Source organism: Orycteropus afer, unplaced genomic scaffold, assembly GCF_000298275.1.
Source record: "Orycteropus afer afer isolate SDZICR_OR568_19922 unplaced genomic scaffold, OryAfe1.0 scaffold00057, whole genome shotgun sequence".
Lineage (NCBI taxonomy): Eukaryota > Metazoa > Chordata > Mammalia > Tubulidentata > Orycteropodidae > Orycteropus > Orycteropus afer.
In genome coordinates this window covers 2,431,723-2,451,451 of record NW_006921644.1, presented here as the reverse complement: position 1 = coordinate 2,451,451, position 19,729 = coordinate 2,431,723, and the positions used below count along the sequence as shown (strand labels likewise).

The following is a 19,729-nucleotide window of genomic DNA, read 5'->3' as shown; positions in this document are numbered from 1 at the left end:
CTTAGTCCTATTGAACATATACTTGTTCAGGGGACATTCACAAGGAATCTCTTTCAAAGCTTCATACCACAGACTGCTGTGACGGTATGTCAATGGTCAGGTGGCCTTGGTAATGATAAGCTCAGTACTAACAGAGTTTCATTTTTTGGTTTTGGATGGAAAAGGTCTCTGCTGTGGCCTCAGAAATGCACCTGACAGGCCTGGGGTCCGGCAATGAGACAAAGGGACCCTGGAAGATGTGTTATACAAACTTGGGGAGGGGGTCACAGAGAAGACCACTCCAGATTAAGAATTAAGAATCATAGTATCTTCCCCTATGTTTTATCCGTAAGAAATACACCATCTCCTTCCTAACAGTTGGACTCACTGGGTGCTACAAATGGTCAAATGTTCTCTGCTGCGAAGCAGAAGGCTGGAGGCTGGAGTCCATCCAGAGGTGCCTAGGAAGAAAGGGCTGGCAACTTACAGCCAGAAAAATCAACCACTGAAAACCCTACAGCACACAGTTCCACTCTCATACACATGGGGTCATCATGAGTCAGACTCAGCTCCACAGCAGATGGTCGCTCCAATGGCTGGAACAGAGAGAACCAGAGAAGAAAACTATACTGTTTTCACGATGGGGCAGACTCCCCCATCTCATTCTGCAAAAATATGTTACATGTTTTGTTTTTCACATGTTCTTAATATCTTCCTCATAGGAAACCTACTCAAGGTTAATGTCGAGATTTCAGCTATGCTCATTTCATTCCTTTTTCTTCTTCTTTTTTTTAATGGTTACATAAAGTTACCCCAGAGAGAAAGGACACGCAGCACACACAAAAGCCAACAAAAGATGCTATGTTCTAAGGACAAAGAAGAGACTTAGTGCATTCACCTAAGAATATTAAAATAAAAAAACAAGAAAACAAAAATATCAAAGTTCCCCCATTTTAGGCTTTCTTTTTTCTTTTAGAGTGTGAGAGTACTAAAGAAAACTTTATGCAGGGTCTCAGTAGTTGATATGCAGTATTTTTTTTGGATCTAGCAAACATACTTTTTATAACTTTTCTCTGAAAGAAGGGACTTTCGAGCTCAGATTACTTGGACACTCTCATGTTTATTCTCCCCTTTTTTGAACAGTCAGAAGAGATTTCTCTCAGTACTTCAAATAAATAAGATATCCAGCTGAACAAACACCAGACATTCTCGTGGATTACTTTGGCTTCTTAAAGAATATTTCACTTTCTTTTTTCAAAATGTAAATGATTAAAGAGACCCCATCATATGAAACTCAAGGACGAAATGTTTAAAGTGGTGCCGAGTCCAGATTCCACACAAGCTGGTATGTGGAGAAGCAGAAACTCAATAAAGTGCTCCCCGTTCCACAGGGAGATCGGAACATTACTGATGACGAGACGCTCCTGCTCACTGCACGTTTAAAAAGGATGCTCTTATAATGTGAAAACCAAATTTCCGCATTCAAAACCAATCACGACAGAATTTTCTGAAAATAGCAAAATAAAAGGCAGTATGTTTTTTGCTTTTTGTTTTTCTCCTTTTAGAGCTTCCTGTTTAAATCAAACTCCAAAACAGTAACAGATACAAACCCTAACGATCATGTGTAGTCTGCCCAGGTTTGGGGAGACCGGCAAACCTTATCTTGCTTTGTGACTTAGTCTCTGGCCCATTTCTGAACTCAGCTCAAAACTCAGCAATACAACGCTTCTTTAAAAAGAAAATGTGGACCATCGATTAACACAGGCCCCGTCTACTAAAGCAGCAGGAAAACAGATAACTTGACTTTAGGAAACATCATGCACACGTTTCTTTATTCTTTTCATAAGCTTTCTTATTAAAGGACTAAATCTTATCTCTCATCATGAAGCAGAAATGCATAAATATATAAAAACCAAAATGGGTGTATGCAGTACTTCCGTCAGCCCAGGAGGAGGGAGCCCAGGAGGAACTCTGGGAGGTGGCAGAGCGGAGGACAGAGGCAAAGGCAGGTCTTCAGCAAAGGCTTAAGACAAAGACAAAGACGTCAACCGCCAAGGCCAGGGCTCAACTCCAAGGAGTATCTCCAAGGCCGATGAGTCAATCTGCTACCAGACAGCCCACTCAATGGCACTAAAAAGAAAAGCTGGACTTGTGGCACATGGCTGACAGCTTCTAAGATGAGCCTAGTAGTCCCTGCCCCCTGGAATTCACTCTCTCGTGTAAACCCTTTCCTTGGAGCGTCTAACCTAGTGACTTGCTTCTAACCAACAGAATACAACAGAAGTACTGAGATGTCACTTCTGTACTTGGGTTACAATGCACGGTGACGTCTGTCTGGCTAGCAGACTCCTTCCATCCCCTTCTTGGTAACTTCGATGAAGTTAGCTTCCTGCAGCACTGGAAACTGGGGTCGCGGAGATGCGTGGGAGAATCCTGGAGCTGAAATGGTACCACCGGGTCATCTAGGTCGCTTGTTCCCAAGCATAAAGCCAATGCTGCCAGAATGAGCAACATTAACAGGACACTGTAATCTATTTTCCCTTACGTGAAACAGTCCACTCAAAGGACTGCTTTTTGCCCCAGCACTGTGCCCTCCCTAAAATCTTGCCATGTTCAATCCTTTCTTTTATGAGATGACAGTGTTAGCTGATGGTGTGTGGTTGGTCAGTTTTTAATCAAAGTTGGCAAAAAGGGAAAAGGAAAAAAAAAAAAAAAAAACTGTAACCCTGTGTTAATTTTTTTTATTTCCTGCCAAATTATACTACTCTGTAAAATTCAAAAACAAAAATCCAAAACAAAGATGCCAATGTTCGTTAATTGACTCATTTTACAGGAAAGAAAATGGAGGCCCAGGAGGGGACGTGACTTCCTCAGAGACCCAGAATAATTTCACTGTGGTGACCAGTAAAATTACACGAAACAAGACAAATAGGAGAGCTAACCCCATTCGCATGGCCCCTAGCTCCCAGCAGACTCCCCTGCAGCACCGCACAGCCTCTCCTCACCCCTCCACAAGTGTGCCACACAGGACTCATTACCTTGGGTAGGAGGAAGGGGCGACTGCAGTTTCTGAACAACTGACAGTACCAGATTCGAGTGCTCTTTAGTGTAGCTAGAAAAACATTACCTTCCATCTCCCAGGGGAGTATCAACATGTCCGGTGAGTTATTTAAATAAAAAATAAATAATATATATATATATATATATCAATGTTCACAGGAGAAACATTCCAGCATCATTATGGGGCAACACCAACTCCTGGCATCTGTTTAATCACTCTGGCATCTAATACTCAAACTGCATTGCAGCCAAAAATCATACTGGAAAGAAGTATGAAATTGGAGAAAAGGAAACTAAAAGGAGGAGGATCAAAGAAGGCACCACTAACTTAAATTAAAAAAAGTCATAAAAGAGCTAGAACAGGAGTCCAACAGAATGTGCCTTTAAAGAGGCCGTGTGTTACCGAAATGCTGAAGGGCGCGCAGAAGAAAAGGAAGGGAAGGAGATAAAAGGAGGGGGTTTCAAATCTTGGTTAAATGCTCATTAAGTAATTTGTCACACATATTAGGTCAGACAGTCACTCTCGCCCCTCCGGTGCTCATTCGGAACAAATGCCCAGCCAGACTTCAAACGCTGTGCAGCAAGGCAGGGAAACTAGGACGACGAGGCTGTAGAGCCTCGCGGGGCCAGAGACACGTTCCCCCCTCAAAGGAAAGGGGTGCTGCTGGTGGCGCTAAGACAGGCAGCAGGCAAGGCTCAAGGAAAGGGAGCCACCCTGCTCCCACGTCGGGTTTGGCCTCAGCACCTGCTCAAGCTTGTCTGCCCAGCGTTTTTATGCTTAATACCCACGGAGAGGATGAGCCCTCCTGTAACCAGCAGGGCCGCCATCACTAGGAGAGTGAGCACGTGTAAGCCTGGGGAAGAGAGTCAACTCTCTTCGGATCTCCAAAATGAATGGTAACGAGGATTTTAATAATAGTGAATGATTACCGACTCTCTGGCATGTTCCGAATGCTGCCCATTCAGGATCTTCTTTAATTGTCAACACAAGGCAATCACAATACTTGCTATATCTCAAGTGTCTTGCATGTTCTAACCCGCTCCCTGTGGGTGGCCCTGCTGACACTTGAGATACTGGAGGTATGGCTTCCAGCATCACAGCAACACGCAAGCCACCACAGCAGGACCAGACGCTATCTCAAATAACATAAGGGTCATATATGGTGTACATGTTTCAGGGGACCTTCCAGATTAACACAAACAAGGAGCAAAGGACTGGCAATCACTCAAAATAGACAATGGCTGCAGCAACGGACTCAGGCATTCCAACGACGGTGCAGACAGTCCAGGAGCAGGCACTGTTTCCTTCCGTTGGACACAGCACGAGAACAAGCTGGCTGGACAGCCACATAGAAGCGTATTACAGATGCCGTCACCCGAATGTCCTGCAATTCTCCACACGAGCCCATCAGGTACCTACCATGGCCCAGTAATGCATACAAGAAACCGACACAGTCATGAAGCTTGCCTGATAGTTAGTCAAAGATGAGCTGAGATCCAGTCCAAGGTCTGGCTAGCTCGACAGCTATCCTCTCTCCTGTCCCTGCTGGCTCTCTTGTGACCTGTTTTCCTTCCAAACACACACTTTTGGGTACACCTCTTACGCTGTACTTGACTGGAGTCCAGAGGCACCTTGTCTGGTCTGGATACACAGCTCTCCTGTGTACTAGCCAGGTGACCGTGACAGGTCCCCTAGCCTCATCCATTTCTTTATTTACATGTTCTGAACTATAATCTCCTTCCAATCTCAGAAAGACTAATGATAATGAATGTATTAACAGCCACCATTTATTAAGCACCTAATGGTCTTTCATTTATTGATTTACAAATACTTACTGAGCATTTACTTTAGGGCCCAGGGATATAGTAGGGACCAAGGCAAAAACACCACTTTTGAAGGAGGGGAGGACAGGTATCAAATAAGAACCAAGAGCAATTACTTTTTAAATTAGAGTCATTCATTCATTCACTCAATCATTTGTTTGTGCATTCAATCATCAGTACATATTTACTGAGTACCAGGTATCTAAAAAACCCAACTCACTGCTGTCAAGTTGGATCCGACTCATAGCGACCCTTCCTTGGTTTTCCAAGGTGGTATCTCTACAGAAGTAGATTGCCCAGTCTTCCTTCTGAGGAGTGGCTGGTGGGATTGAACCGCCAGCCTTCTGGTTAGCAGTCAAACACCTTAGGCACTACACCACCAGAGCTCCCTGGTATAAATAATAAAAATACATAAAATGTGGAGACTTGATTAAATTTGGACCCGATGTGAGAGACCACAAAATGCTTCCTGGAGGCTATTAGGTTTGCAATGAGCTTCAAAGGAGGAGTGGAAAGAACTCAGAGTGCAGGTTGGGAAGGAGTGCTCTAGTCTGAGTGTTCAAGAGCAGTGTACTTAAAAACCCTGCAGAAGGAGGCACAATGAAGCTGAGAGCAGCTGGAGGTAAAGCTGGCGGGGTGCAACGGGACTAGTGAAGATCAAGTGCATCACATTTAACTCTCAGTCATTCTCAACCATCCTACAACATCACCTTTCCATATGACAGATGAAAAAACTGTACAGGATTCAGCAGTGTCTGCTCAGAAGCCATGACCCCAGTCTTCTTCCTTGCCAGAAGCATTTGTCTCCCACCCTAGAGGAACAAGATGCCAGCTGCACACATCCCTAGCTTCTCTTGCAGCTCGGATATGGAGACCGGTGAGTCAATCCTGGGAGCTGAGGGGATATCTTCTAGGGAGGACAGTTCTAAGAAAAAGTGTTCTCCTCCTCAATAAAGGAGAAAGGTAGTGCTTAAAGCATTTGACTGCTAACCAGAGGCTGGCGGTCCAAACCCACCAGCCACTCCTCGGAAGGAAGGTTGGGCAATCTACTTCCGTAATGATACTGCCTCAGAAACCCAAGGAGGGGTTGCTATGAGTCGGATCCGATTTGACGGCAGTGAGATTGGTTTTTTGTTGTTGTTTGTTTCAGACCTTATCATACGAGAAGTGATGGATGGAGCTGCTGCAGCCATCTTGCAACCATGAGGAGAAAGCCAAGGCAATCACACCCTTGGCTGCTTTGGGACCTCTGGATTCCTGAGGAAAAATAGCCTTTCAGTATTCCAACCACTTTTAACTAGCTGCTAGTAACTAGCAACCCAAAGCATCTGAGCTAATATAAAAAGAGAGGCTGAATAACTTCAGTATTATACAAGTATAAAAGAGAGGAAAACCGGGTTTTGAATACAGGCCTAATGATTCTAAATCCTCTGTTCTTCCCCAGCCTTCCATATCCCTCAGCCACCTCCAGACTGAGCAAACATTATAAACTTTAAAGCTCTGGACAGAACTGAGAGGTGACTAATAAAACCAAGGCTAATAATCATCCTGGAAAGCTAAGAATGTTGGAGGCTGCAGGGAAGGGGTGGGGCTGATGTGCTCAGACGGCAGAAAAGGAGCCCAGCCACGGTTCCCCCCGCAGGCTCTCTACGGAAAGCTCAGTGTGGCCCGACCACAGAGGGGTCCTCAGAGTCCAGTTTTCCATTAGAACTGTTGGCTGGACTGGCAAGAGCAAGGCACCAGAGAACTCAGTCCTGACACAGGAGTCTCCAAAGATTTAAATGAGCACAGAATATGCTCTTTCACTTTGCCAATCATACTTCTTTCTCCCGACATGTAAAAAGGCCCCGCTTTCTGCCCCCCTGGCCTTTTACGTGACACAGCAACGTACCAGTTGGGAGTCCAACAATAAGTTCTGTCCTTGATAGTATCTAGAGTGTAGTCAGCTGCAGGTATTTAAAGGGGGAAGGAAAAAAAAAAGAAGTATTTTTCTAAAATACTAATTTCAAGAACAAACCAACATCTATTATCTCCTTCATTATGTTTTAAATCGCACGCCTATAAATCACCCCACAGCAGGTTATTCAAGGGCTGAATTACCCAGCCCGGCTTTCCTGAAGGTTAGAAGAATGACATTTGTGCATTTTCTAGCTATAATTTATAACTTCGCAACAGGACGGGCGTTGCAGTCCCATCCATTAGCAGGGTAACTGCACATCTGTTAAAACTCAGCACAATGGCTGGCTTTACACGGCCACAGGAAACATAATCCAAGCGTTCCAGAAGTTCTACACACTCAAGCCATTTTTTAATGTGAAATGATTTGAAAATGCAGTTCCCTAAAACATCTGCTAAGCTCTTGCTACCCTAACACACGATATCCCTTCCACTGTGACCTGCCAACACAAATATTTGGTTGCATAAAACGCCCTAAGAGGCACGTGACTGTGCTCAGCTTCAAATTTACATACCGAGCCACAGGGGCTGGCTTGGACCTAGGAACTCTGGCTAAGATGTTGTTTACCAGAAGTGAAAGCTTATATTGGGGGAGGGGGACAAAAAGACAGGGGGTGGAGGTGTTCCTAATTTCATGAAGGGGCTGTCAAACATTTAAAAAGGACACATAACCACACAACTAGATCTGCATAGCAGAGGCGCAGTGGCACATGTGACAGAGGAGATGAACTTGGGAGCAGCCAGGACAAGCTTTCCAGGCTGACTCTGCCTTTCTCGGGAACTGGCAGGGTAGCTCTCTGCACTCCCAAACCACAAACAGGGTAACCACTCCAACACTGCAGAACTGTTTGAGGAGCGAATAAAGAGCCCGATGTCAATACACAAAGCACCACAGGGATCAAAACCACTAAGCGCCACTTTCTTGGGAGCACGGTAGGATTCCGTTGGCAGTAGGAAAGGCAAGGAGCACAAATAGTTAAAATCACTCTCGGAAACCCAGAGCACCACAGGCGACAGTCAGTGTGCCTGGTTTTGTGAACACAGTCCCACAGAGCAAGGCTGCTGTTGTCAATGCTGCTATTGCCTTCCGGTTCATCCTGACTCACGGTGACCCCACGTGCACAGAGCAGACCGTGCTCCCCAAGGGTTCCCACGCTGTGATGGCCAGGCCTTCCTTCCGAGGTACCTCTGGAGGGTCTGAACCATCAACCTTTCGGCCAGTCGTTGAACACTAGATCATTTACGCTACCCAGGGACTCAGAGTCCCAAGTACATACAGCATATCATACTCGCTAAACCAAGCCACAATTTCCTCACTGCTGTCGAGCCATGCTAACGATCGTAAAGATGAAAGCATACACGTGGAGTAGAATTTTAGAGTATCGTGATGGCATAAAAGACAGACAGACAGCAGAGCACACAAAGGATGCACACACAACGCAACCCATTGTGAGAAAGCACTCAACAGACATTACTTTCCTCCAAGAAGTCTGAAACGTAGCTACATGGAGAATCTGTCTTTTTGTTTTCTTTACAACACTACAAAAAAATCATCCTACTTCTGAGTTCACCTATTATTCTTCCCCCCCAGAAACTGGAAGGAAGAGGGACAATCACTTCCGCCCCCGTACCCTAATATGCCAAAGCTGTCCCCTGGAATCATCAGAAGAGCTTGAGGAGGAAGGCAGCAAAGACATGGCTTCACCAGTAGGGGTCACTGTGCTGAGAATTAATCCCTATGAGTTTCTCATTAGTGATTATTATACTGCAGGCGGCCAAAATGGAAAAATTAATTAATTTCAAAGTGATAATGCATTTACAGCAACAATTAGAAATATATAACTGTAAAAGGGCAACATTTAAAAGACAGATTACATTTAATAAAGTTGCACAAGAACATCCAATTGTAAAATTACTGATCTGCAACAATATTCCTTAAAGAGGCACTTAAAATAGCCTGACTCCATGAAGGGTGACCTAATTACTGTAACTAAAATCACCATAGTCACAGCAAGTCACAGCAAATAAAAAAGGGACGCTGATATTACAATACTGCTGTTTAATACTTATGGGAGCTGGCTGCAGAGGTAAGCCAAAGGCAGGGTGCCCGGACACACGGCTGGCCTGTGTTTCTCCTTCCCTGCACTCACCCAAGGGAACGTGGGCTACAGCAACCCTGGCATCAGAAGGAAAGCACCTTCCCTAGGGAGACGTGCAGGAGGGGCTAGGAAGCTCAGACACGGCCCCCTCCAGCTGGAGATGGGGAAGCTGCATCCATGCTAAGTTTCTTCATCAACATTTAGGAATCCAGCTTTTATATGGGGGTGCAAGTACATGATGTGGGTCCAAAGGTATTAAAATAACCTAACTGTGCCCTCCTTCCAAGAAACAACTACCTTATCACAAGGGAAGTAACGCCAGGCGCGTCCAGACGACATGGCATGAGGGTCTTTTCCAGTAAGCCCAGTCGGTAGTACCAGCGGAATGGACCAACTCCAGGTCTGCACTCAGGCTGATTCCCCTCCCAAGAACACAGAGTCCTAAACGTTTATGGAGAAGCAACTGTGAGTTTGCCCAGTAAGTCCAAAGTCCCCACTCCACCTCTTTATAAACCAAGGTATATGGGACTCAGATGGCTAAGGAAGACCACCAAACACTCAAATATATAAAGACATTATTAAAGAGCATGTTGATAAAAACCTAAACTTAGCTACCTATTTCATAGTCTTCCTAATTTACATGTTTATCTAAACAAGTCAGTGTGTGCCATATAGAAAATGAAACTGTCAATCATCTGAGGACAGGAACACAGAAAATCCAAACCACTCTAGTTTCCTACAGACCAGACGTGAAGGTTGGAGGCTTCTACCCAGGCACCTTCTAACCTTGACAGTAACCCTCTCCTGGGGTTTTCGCAGCGAGGAACAGATCTTCTCTACCAGCAACACCAGACCCCCAACCTTCAGGTTCCCTTAACCCTTGCTGTAGCCATCAGCAGCCACTGCCTCCTGGAAAAGAACTTCAGGACCTCAGTCCTGCACTTAGCAACAAGAACCACCACCACTCCAAGAAGTACTCTGCACCCACCTCACCACAGGCCCTGTTACCGGCACACGATTTAACAGGGCCTCCAACATGGCAGCCACCAGCCACATGTGGCTCTTTAAACAGAACACGATTTCAATGTCAGTTCCTTACCACATCTTAAGGGTTCAATAACCACACGTGTTCAGTGGCCACACCTTTGGACAACCCAATCGTAATCCTTACAGAAATTCTACTGGAAAGAGTGGTGATATACATTAGTGCCGATTTGCATACCAAGCTGATTCACCCTTTCAGTGAGGGCTCTGAGAGGCTAAGTGACTTGCCCAGGTTGTCCCACTGCTCCAGGGTAAGGGCTGGGCTTAACCTTAGCCGGAGGACTGCTGGCTTCACTGCTTCTTAACTCCCATCATCACTGCAAATCACTGAGTCACGTCCTCTGCGCCTTCTTTGAACACTCCCCCGCCCATTAAGCTTCACCAAAAACTATGTTATCTCATGATGTTAGGATTTTTTCCAAGGCCTTTCAAGGCTTATGTGCTCATTTTTCCATGCCCCTCTAACCCAGGACCAAAAAGCCAATCCTTGTTTTATCTGTTCCCCAAGGTCACTCCCAGCACAGACTTTTCTTGCCCCTAGGCTTGACTACAGTCACTGAGTCCTGCTCGTCCTGGTCCGAGCTATTCTGACCGTGGAAGGAGGTGGAGACAAGGCCTCTGCATCCTAGTGGGAGAAGGCTGGACAATCAGCCTTTGATTGGCATCCTGAATGGTCTGGGCTCCAAGCGGGATGTCCGTGGAGAAGCAGCCTTCCCCTAAGGCTCGCTGTCCTCTAAGTCTGTACGACAATGTTCTGCCACCACTTCCAACCCCACATTCTGGTTTTCAACTTGACTTCAGTCCTCACCATACTTTGCCCACCAACAGCAATACATGGTATTGTGACAAGGCTGGTTACCTGCCTAACTGAATCTGCGTAGGAACCTCTCAGAGATGCTCCTATTAGGTCCAAAGAACCAGCAATTAAACCCATCACTGCTAAGCACAGTTTACATGAGCTATTGGACACCAATCAACTCCTGCCCAAAAAACAAACCATCCTCCCCCGTCGTTTCACCAGGCTCTGTCTTCCTTCTCCTCTCATCTGCCTTTGCCCACAGTTGCTAATCTTTGGAGTCAGGTTGAAGAATAATTGTTTCTACCATTTTGTGTCAATAAGCTGTCATCCACAGCTGTCCACAACAAGGACAACATGGTCACAACACCCTCCATCACATTCCCTAGTCACGGACCCACTTCTCAGTCATTCCCATTACATTCCTCTGATAATGGAAGTTCTGGAAGAGGGGGGAAAAAAAAAAAAAAAAAAGCTCTGATGTCACAGGAAGGAGTTCCTTAGGTCCTACCAATCAATAAGCACAAATGAGAAGAATTAACGTCCAAAGATGACATGCTATGTTCAGGGCCTGGCCTTTTGGTGCTGGAGGCAAAGGGCCAACAGAAAACGAGAAAGAATATTCCCCTCTCCCTCTCTGCCGTCCAAAATTGGAACGGCTCATCCACAGTTGTTAGTGGTGCTGGCACCCAGGAAAGACCCATCCTCCTCTTCATCGTATAAACTGAAGGACCTAACCAAGTATGTGCCATGATCAGTCAGGGAAACCGTCTTAGAGAGCCCACTCCTACCCAATAACTGAGAGGAAAATGATGGGCAACCTCAGAACCCTGTGATGTCCATGCACTCTGGTGACACTCGCTGACTTCCAGGGTACCAGTTACACCATGAGATGTGGAGAACCATTCTCCCAGACGCTCCCACTTCCAACTCCTCAGAGCATATAATTCTACTCTTGGACTATGTCTGCTCATTTTGCATTAAAAGCATCAGGTGATTAGAATAAAAAATGCATTCACTTATGTTCTCGTAAGCAGTTGAAAAGATGTCTTTTGTAACTTTAAAAGTCACCACAAACATGACGGTATGTGGGTGAGTGTGCAGAAGAAGGCAGCAAACTGTCTTCAGAGACTGTACGGCCATGTGGCAGGAAGCTGAGAGAGATGATGGCTTGACTGCTGAGACTTGTAAAGGCCAAAAAGCGTGTGGATGAAGGGCAACTTCTGTGGATCATATGACAAGCGTCGTAATTGGAAAACTGGTGTTCATTAATGGGGAAAAAAATGGTGAAGGCTCTGGATCAATAAAATTATATTCCAAGTACACTGTGTACAATTTCCATTTCTGTTGTTGTTAGGTGCTGTCAAGCCAGTTCCGAGTCACAGCAACCCTATGTCCAACACAACACAACACCCCCCGGCCCTGCACCGTCCTCATCATTCCCATTACTCACTCACTACTTCCTACGAAAATGATTGCCATCGCTCGTCTTTCAGTTTGCTGTCCTGCGATGGCTTGTGTGTATTTCACATACCAACAGGGTCACCCATGGTGGACAGGTTTCACTGGAGCTTCCAGACTAAGACAGACTAGAAACAAGATCTTGAAGCATTTACTGATGAAGATCAAAGACCACAGCCTTCAGTATGGATTATACCTCAACATGAAGAAAACAAAAACCCTCACAAGTGGACAATTTTTCATTCTGTTGAACACAGGGTCGCTATGAGTTGGAACTGATTCAGTGGCACCTTACAACAACAAAATGATTTTATCAAAGTGGATTCTAGAGTTGGCTGTAAAATAATCATCTAAAATGTAAAAACATCATACCCACATTTGCGAACGTTGTATGAGTCATCCAAAAAGATTCACCATTGGGGAAATAAAGTATAAACCACACTTCTGATCAACAAAACATTCTCCATGACAGGTTTAAACCAAATATGAGTAGAATTCAGAACATGAGACACAGATTCTCACTAAAAGGAGTCATATCAGCTGATAATTCAGTAACAGCAAGCCCACGTTTTTTGGCTACTGACCCAAAATACAGTTCCCAAGTCCACGTCCTCTGCTTTGCAGAAATTTGCTTCACACCACTTTGCTTTTACCAAAGACCTACATTAGTACCTGAAAGAAATCGGACGAAGAGAATCTTCACTTTTACTAATACAGGCAAGGTTTGTTTTACAGCAAACCCTTAAAAAGGCAGCGTGCACTGGAGCAAGGGAGGCGTCACCAAGCCCCTTCCCCAGGATCCATACTCGGCATCTCAGCATCAAGCTGCCAACGTTTTGAACTGAGCCTGAGAACACTATATGTTAACGGTGTTTTAGGTTTTGTGCATTGCTTGGTATGACCTGGTAGTTATTTTGGAGGTCTGGGAACGCTTAAAAACCCTTCCCGTATAAATTAACGGTATTTGTGTCTTCACTTTACACCATTTTGGCTTATGAAAGCTCTCATAAGTGGACTCAACTTCCCGATAGCAAGGGAAGCCTCCACTACGCTCAACGAAATAGATCGGCAAAGCTTCTGAACCAAACCAAACAAACAAAAGTCACATCAAAAGAAAACAAACCATCCCACTCAACAAGATTTTAGCCGTATTTCACACAACACGGAGAAACCTCATCCATGCACCCCTCCACACACCTTTGGAGAAGCAGGTTCAATCTAACATCAAAGCAAATGTGCTCAAGAGCCCCAACCAACGGCAATGAAAGGCCCAACCATGTGATCACTGAGACGAGACTCATCCTCTCAAGAGGCAAGAGGCCCAAGAAAATACACACCTCCACGTCTAAGACGCTTTCCCGAGCGGCGCACAGAAGGCACGAGCAGTGATCGAAGTCATCCACTTACCATGGACTTGGTGAAGGGTCGCGCCAGTGTAAAGAGCAACGTGTACACCCACCAGTTCCGATGAAGGGAGGAGTACATCATGTTCCCAGGATGCAGGGCGTTGCATGTGACCCCGCGAGGGGCGAGGCGGCGGTGTAGCTCATTGGAGAACAAGATATTGCAGAGTTTGGACCGGTTGTAAGCCAGCATGGCCCAATAGTCGTTTTTGGATGGAGAAAGTCGGCTGAAGTCAAGTTTTCCTGAGGAATCATTAATATCTGTAAATCTAAAAAATAGGACATATGCTCATGATATGAACCACCAAGCTCTGACTTCCTACATAAGTTGTTTGCTTATAATTTTTTAAAAATTAGAGGAAACTAGCAGAGACTACAGAAAACTCAACTGATTGTGCATATACTGAACCACAGAGTCTCCCTTAAAAGTAGTGATTAAATAAGACAAACCAATTGGATCCAAAGACAGACTTAGGAAGGCCCTCACTCATAAATGGAGCCATCTAACTTGCTCAACTCCACCCTGCACCCCCCCCCACCTATTTTCCAAAACCTCCAACAGGAAGTTCAAGGATAATTAAATTAAACAGAAAACCATCTTAAATAAAGGGCTGCTGCATTTGGAAGCTGAAAGATACCACATTCCTAACCCTGGACGGGGCTTTCCTGGATTATTGTAGCCAACGCCTGAGTCCTGTATTATTTTCATTTGGACATCCAAGTAAATACAGATGAGTCTTGCTGCCTCCAAAGCTCTTTTCCAGATTAAAAATTAATGATGACGAAGGGGTTATAACCTTGGTGAGGTGCCATCAACAGTCTTATATATTTAAGAGATAAAAGTAAACAAAGCCACAATGAGTTCTGGCAGAGCCTCCTGTTTGTAAGTGCACCCATGGCATGGTGCACACAAATCAAAGTAACTAGTTGATGTTTTATAATTGGGTCTGACGGAGTCGTTAAACACCAGCTGTTTGTTTCTTTCCTTTTTTTCTTTTTTTAAAATAACAACAAAGTAGTGACTGCCCTAAAGGGGGGCGGGGATAGGTAAGAACAAAAGGAATTTTCTAGATGGTCTCCTCTCTGCTTAAGGACCCCTCAGATTTTGCTTCATTAAATTAGCTCTGGGCATTTGCACTGGGTAATAAGGTAGCATAATGAGGGTATTCTAGAAAACAGCCATGGGAAATGAAAAACAAAAGATAAAATTAGGGAATAATGCTGTTGTTCCTCATTCGGAGCAGTTCAGTCTGGGCCAAGACCAAGAAAAGCATCACAGGGGCCGAGGAAATTCAGGTTTTAATGGAAACCAAGTATCCCTTCTCCAGCCTCAGTCCACGACATCCAACGTTTACTGTTAACTGACATTGCTGCTCTAAAGTCATCCACAGAGGTGACAGTCAGCAAAGCCATGAAGGATACGGCAACAAGACTGTTTAAGTAACTGTTGGGTGCCTGTTTCCAAACTGCCAAACCACAGGAAGAACCTGTACTAACGAGCTTCATTGTCTTATGACAGTGGAACTTAGCGGGAAATTCGGAAATTGAGGGAGGCCTTTTCCTTCTTGTCATAATGACTGCCAAGGGGGAGGGGGTGGCCAGGGATGATGGAGGTGCTGCATTGGAGCTGGGGTCCTGCTTGACAAAGATGATCCCACTGGACATCCACGTCGATGCAAAGCCTGTTTATAACCATCGGAGCTCAGAACCTGTGTTTTACATATATGCAGTTTTCCTATCATTGAATTTGCAGGAGCGAGGTGCAACTGCCACGTGAGTGAGGGACACACGGACTTTCTGGCTTTGTCGTCTGGGGCAGGATGAGGTCTGACTTCATGCTGGTGGTATCTGAGTCAGCCCCACAAGACACCGGCAGCAGTCTACATGTGTGATGGCCCCACTCTCGGCGACGGCTGTGAACACTCGCCTCCGATCACTCATCTCCCCTGCATCCTGCCCCAGCAGCCACATTTAAAAACACGTTATTTTGTTTCGCTCATGCTTTAAAATTTTATTATAGTTACACTCTAACACTGACTTAAATATAAATTTGTGCAAGGGAGTTACACATTATTTCTGGATTTGATTTCAATGGAGTTAATATGGTAGTACAGAAGAGTTGTTATAAAAAGAGGCTATTGGGTTGAGAACCCAGTGATCTAAGACTATGACTTGGAAACCCTGTCTACTCTCGGCAGAAAAAAAAAAAAAAACATGGAGGTTTAGAAAATATCTAAAAGGCATAGGATAAAAGTAACACCCTATATGCCTACCTGCAGCCCTTCTTTCCTTAACTGTTGTTGCAAAGTCTTACGTAATGGAAATTCTTCTTGGCTGATGTCTTTTTAGTGCAACTCAGCCTCCACCTTTTCTAGGAAGCTCTTCCTAATTCCCCCACAACTAACTGTAGCAATGATTTCTTGAGGGGCGGTGGGAGATAAATTAAAAGAAGTCATGGAAAGCAGACTGAAATATATTTCCATAGAAAATAAGTATTCACTTTCCAGGACCCAGTTCATGATCTCATTCCTGGAGTTCAATGAATGGTATTGCCATTCCTCCCAGACCAATAACAAACCCAGCCCTGACATCCTTGGGTCTCATCTGTACATTGTGTCTCTGTGGTTACCATACTGGATTCCAACGCATTCGTTTAGCAGGTTCCAAAACTACCTGTGAATTCTTACAAGGCAGACTCTTAGCCTCTGGTATGTTATATAGCACAATGCTTGACACATGGGAGGGACTGAATACAGACTTCGAGAAGTGAAGTTTGATGATGGCCTTGGAGTTCCAGACTAAAGGACAGATGCCCCTTATGTGTAAAAAAAAAGCCTCATCTCGAAAAGGTATTGACCATTAGGTTCAAATGCCCTATGTTCTGTATTAATATTTGCATATGGCACTTTCTAATGTTTGGAATGAGTTCCCTGCTTTGCTTTTCAAAGGCAGCGCAGAACTGCCTCAGGAGTGGAGCACACAGGCTTGGCTAAATGCCCAAGAGGAGAAAAGCTGCGGCTGGCTCCTAATCAAGATGAGAAATTGGAAGGAGCCAGGTTCAACACAGTTTCAAGATGGAGGGCCCTCCCTCTGCAGACAAACAGCGCCCCCCCCCCACATCTGAGTACTCCACAAGCAGACCCCCGACTTCCCGCCTGCAGACCTCCTGCGCAAAAAACCCATCTTTGAGGTCTGATTAGCTTGTATCCACAGGCCCTAAGGAAGCCAGAAGGGTGAGCAGCCCTCTGAGTCCTCCAAGCTGAGGCAGGGTAGGCTTCCTGAAGCGTGACCTGGCCCACAGCTCAGAAGGCATCCAGAGCTCATGAGGCAGTAAACCACCACCTCTGAGGCTGTCTACTACATTTTCAAGTTTAAAAATGGACAAATCCAAACAGTAATGACTTGATAGAATTATCTCCCTGATGGGACGCTAAAATGTTCGTGTTTGCTCTGTGGACCTTAACTTCTGCTTTTTGGAGGGGACCTGTAGCTTGTATTTCTGCATGCATTCCTCCTTTTTGCTTTCTGTTTTGAACTGAGGATTTTTTAATTACCAAACTGAAATAACGAGGCTGGAGTCTATGTAGACGAAAGCTAGTATGTTCAAAGAATAGAAGTGAGTTTGCACCAGAAGCTCCTTCGCTCGCTCACTCCCCGCCCTTTCTCTCTCTCTCTCTCTGTGTGTGTGTGTGTGTGTGTGTGTGTGTGTCTAGCATAGTGCAGCTCATCCCAGCTGCAGCCATTTGCCATAGTTCCGCCAGCATACCACTCCTTCATTCTTTTTAATTGTTATCTGAACATTTTTCACAGCACGGAAGTCAACTTCTCATTTCAACGTGATGTATTTTAGGTATGCAGAAATGCAATTCACTTGCACAGGCCTCATAAGTAACTAAAACACAGTGAAGACATGGGGAGGCTAATAAATATTTTGCCTTGGGGCAGTCTGGTATAGTATTTTCTGCAAACATAGGACTTCATTTTTCCCCTAACAGGGGGTCTTGACTCAACGAAGAGATCCCGCCAAGGTTTATGGAGGTGATTAGCTAGCAACACTTCCACTTTACAAGATGGCTGAGGGCTCTGGGTCCCTGAGTAGTGAGGCTGTGAGCATCCAGTCTCCACACTCAGGCCCTGATGACAGGCGACACAGGGCAAGCCCAGTGAACAACCAGCTTGGGCAAATTAGCATGTTTTATAAAATAACCCTTCTGCCATGTATAAGGAACAATGAGAAAGCAGTAAACCTGTACCAGTCATCTCACAGTTGTGGGCCTCCTAACACATCTCAGGGAAGCCTTGTCTGCGAACTAACGGGGACCTAATTCAGGAGACCAAGGCCTTTCCTCCCAAATTAATCTTTTAAATGAAATTAAGATCCAGCTCTCCAAGGTAGGCCCGAAGCACACTGCAGTTAAGCAGAGAACAAAGACGTCACATGAAATACAGATTTACAAAGAGAAGCCAGCAGCTGGCTATTCAACATCTTCTCCCATTAAATACCAGCTCATTTAAACACAGCCCATGGTGCCCTCCACATGGGGCAAGGCCTGGCAGGTTTATTTCCAGAGCGCTCTCTGGCCTGCCCCCACCGTAGCCTCCCTCACTCCCCGGCAGGGCCATGCCACTCTCTTTCACAAACCTGGTGTGATTTGCAAAGATAACAGTGTCCGGATTTTGTTACCACCTAATTACTAGATGTTTCATGTCTCTTAATGCGGGGGAGGATTATTATTGGCATTTCCCTTTCATTTCAGCCATCATAAATTTAAAATGGTAAAAGTAAATCTTTCTGCAGTGTGTCACTTATACCATAAGCCCCTGTGTTTGGGAGTGATAAAGGGTTCAGGCTAACCCTTGGCCGGTCTCTCTCTTCCAAGTCCCAGGGGTTACATTTTATGGAAACATGATTAAAAAAAATAAGCTTCATTCTGGGTCACTAAAACATTTCACGACTCAAGATGGAGAAGAAGAGGTAAAACAGGCCCTTCCACTAATTTTTTTAGTTTTTTATTTTCTTCCCAGTTACTTTGTTAAGAATGAAAGCCTCCACCCCACCCCCAGGAAAACATGAAGGAGAGATTTCCCTCATCTTGATCACATCTGGCCTGACCCAGCAGTCCTTTGTCTTTTCAGAGCACTTCCCTTCAGACAAATAGTTGTTTATCCAACTCTAGAAACAAATATGCTGAAAATACGATGAAATTTTCAAACGTCTTCTTTAGTCAACTGAATATTCTCCTAATGGTAATAGACAAGAAGTGCCATCTGATGTTTTAATTGAAATTTTAACCAAAAGAGCCATGGCCAGATTTCTAATACGTTCTAACTACAGTACTTCCCTTTCCACAATTACACAGCTAATGTCTGCATTGAATTCCCTGATTTCTCATTATAAAACAATTGGATTTCATCTCGCCGTCTTTAATTGCATTGTTTCTCCTGCTAGAATAACCGCACAGTCTTCTTGGTAAGATGTTGAAGTTGTTGAATGACAAATCAATAAAGGTCATGCCATTCAGATTTAATCAATTATTATTCCATCTCTAAGTAAAATCAATGAGGAGCCTAAAGTACAGTTGTAATAGTAATACCAAAAATCTACATTGTTATAGACAATCTCCCCAAACAGTCCCCCATACCCACACACCCACCCACCCACACACACACAAAAGAGCACAAAACTGGAAGTGTTAAACCAGATTAAATTCATGCACACTACTCACAGAAGGCCTCATTCTAATTATTTTCAGAAAGCGAGCCATGGGGGACTATCAGCGGGTGCAAGTAACAGGACAGGAAAACAAAACACTGAATTCTCACCCACCGGTGGGATTCCGAGGAGACCACGACGACCCGGGCGGGGGCCGAGCGGCACAGGACGTCCTGAAGGAGCTGGACCAGGTAGAAGTGTCCCAGGTGGTTCACCTGGAAGGTGGTCTCCAGGCCGTCCTTCGTGAGGCGCCACGGCAAAGCAAAAGCCGCTGCGTTGCACACGAGCACGTGAAGAGGCCTAAAAAAGAAACACTCCACGTTGTGTGACCATGAGCACTGCAAAACCAAGGGCGACCCACCTGCCTCGGGAGTGACCGGCTCTTCACTGTCTT

The 19,729-nt window shown here is 45.0% G+C and overlaps 1 protein-coding gene across 1 annotated transcript in view; it reads right to left on the bottom strand.

The window, feature by feature from the left end:
• WWOX (WW domain containing oxidoreductase) overlaps window positions 1-19,729 on the bottom strand; it is a 1,154,388-nt gene that overhangs the window by 770,249 nt on the left and 364,410 nt on the right. Inside the window, exons 7-8 of the mRNA XM_007939111.2 lie at window positions 19,450-19,635; window positions 13,627-13,891 (exon numbers count right to left, since the gene is read on the bottom strand). Coding sequence (XP_007937302.2) covers window positions 13,627-13,891; window positions 19,450-19,635 — 451 coding nt within the window. The remainder of the gene's footprint in view (window positions 1-13,626; window positions 13,892-19,449; window positions 19,636-19,729) is intronic.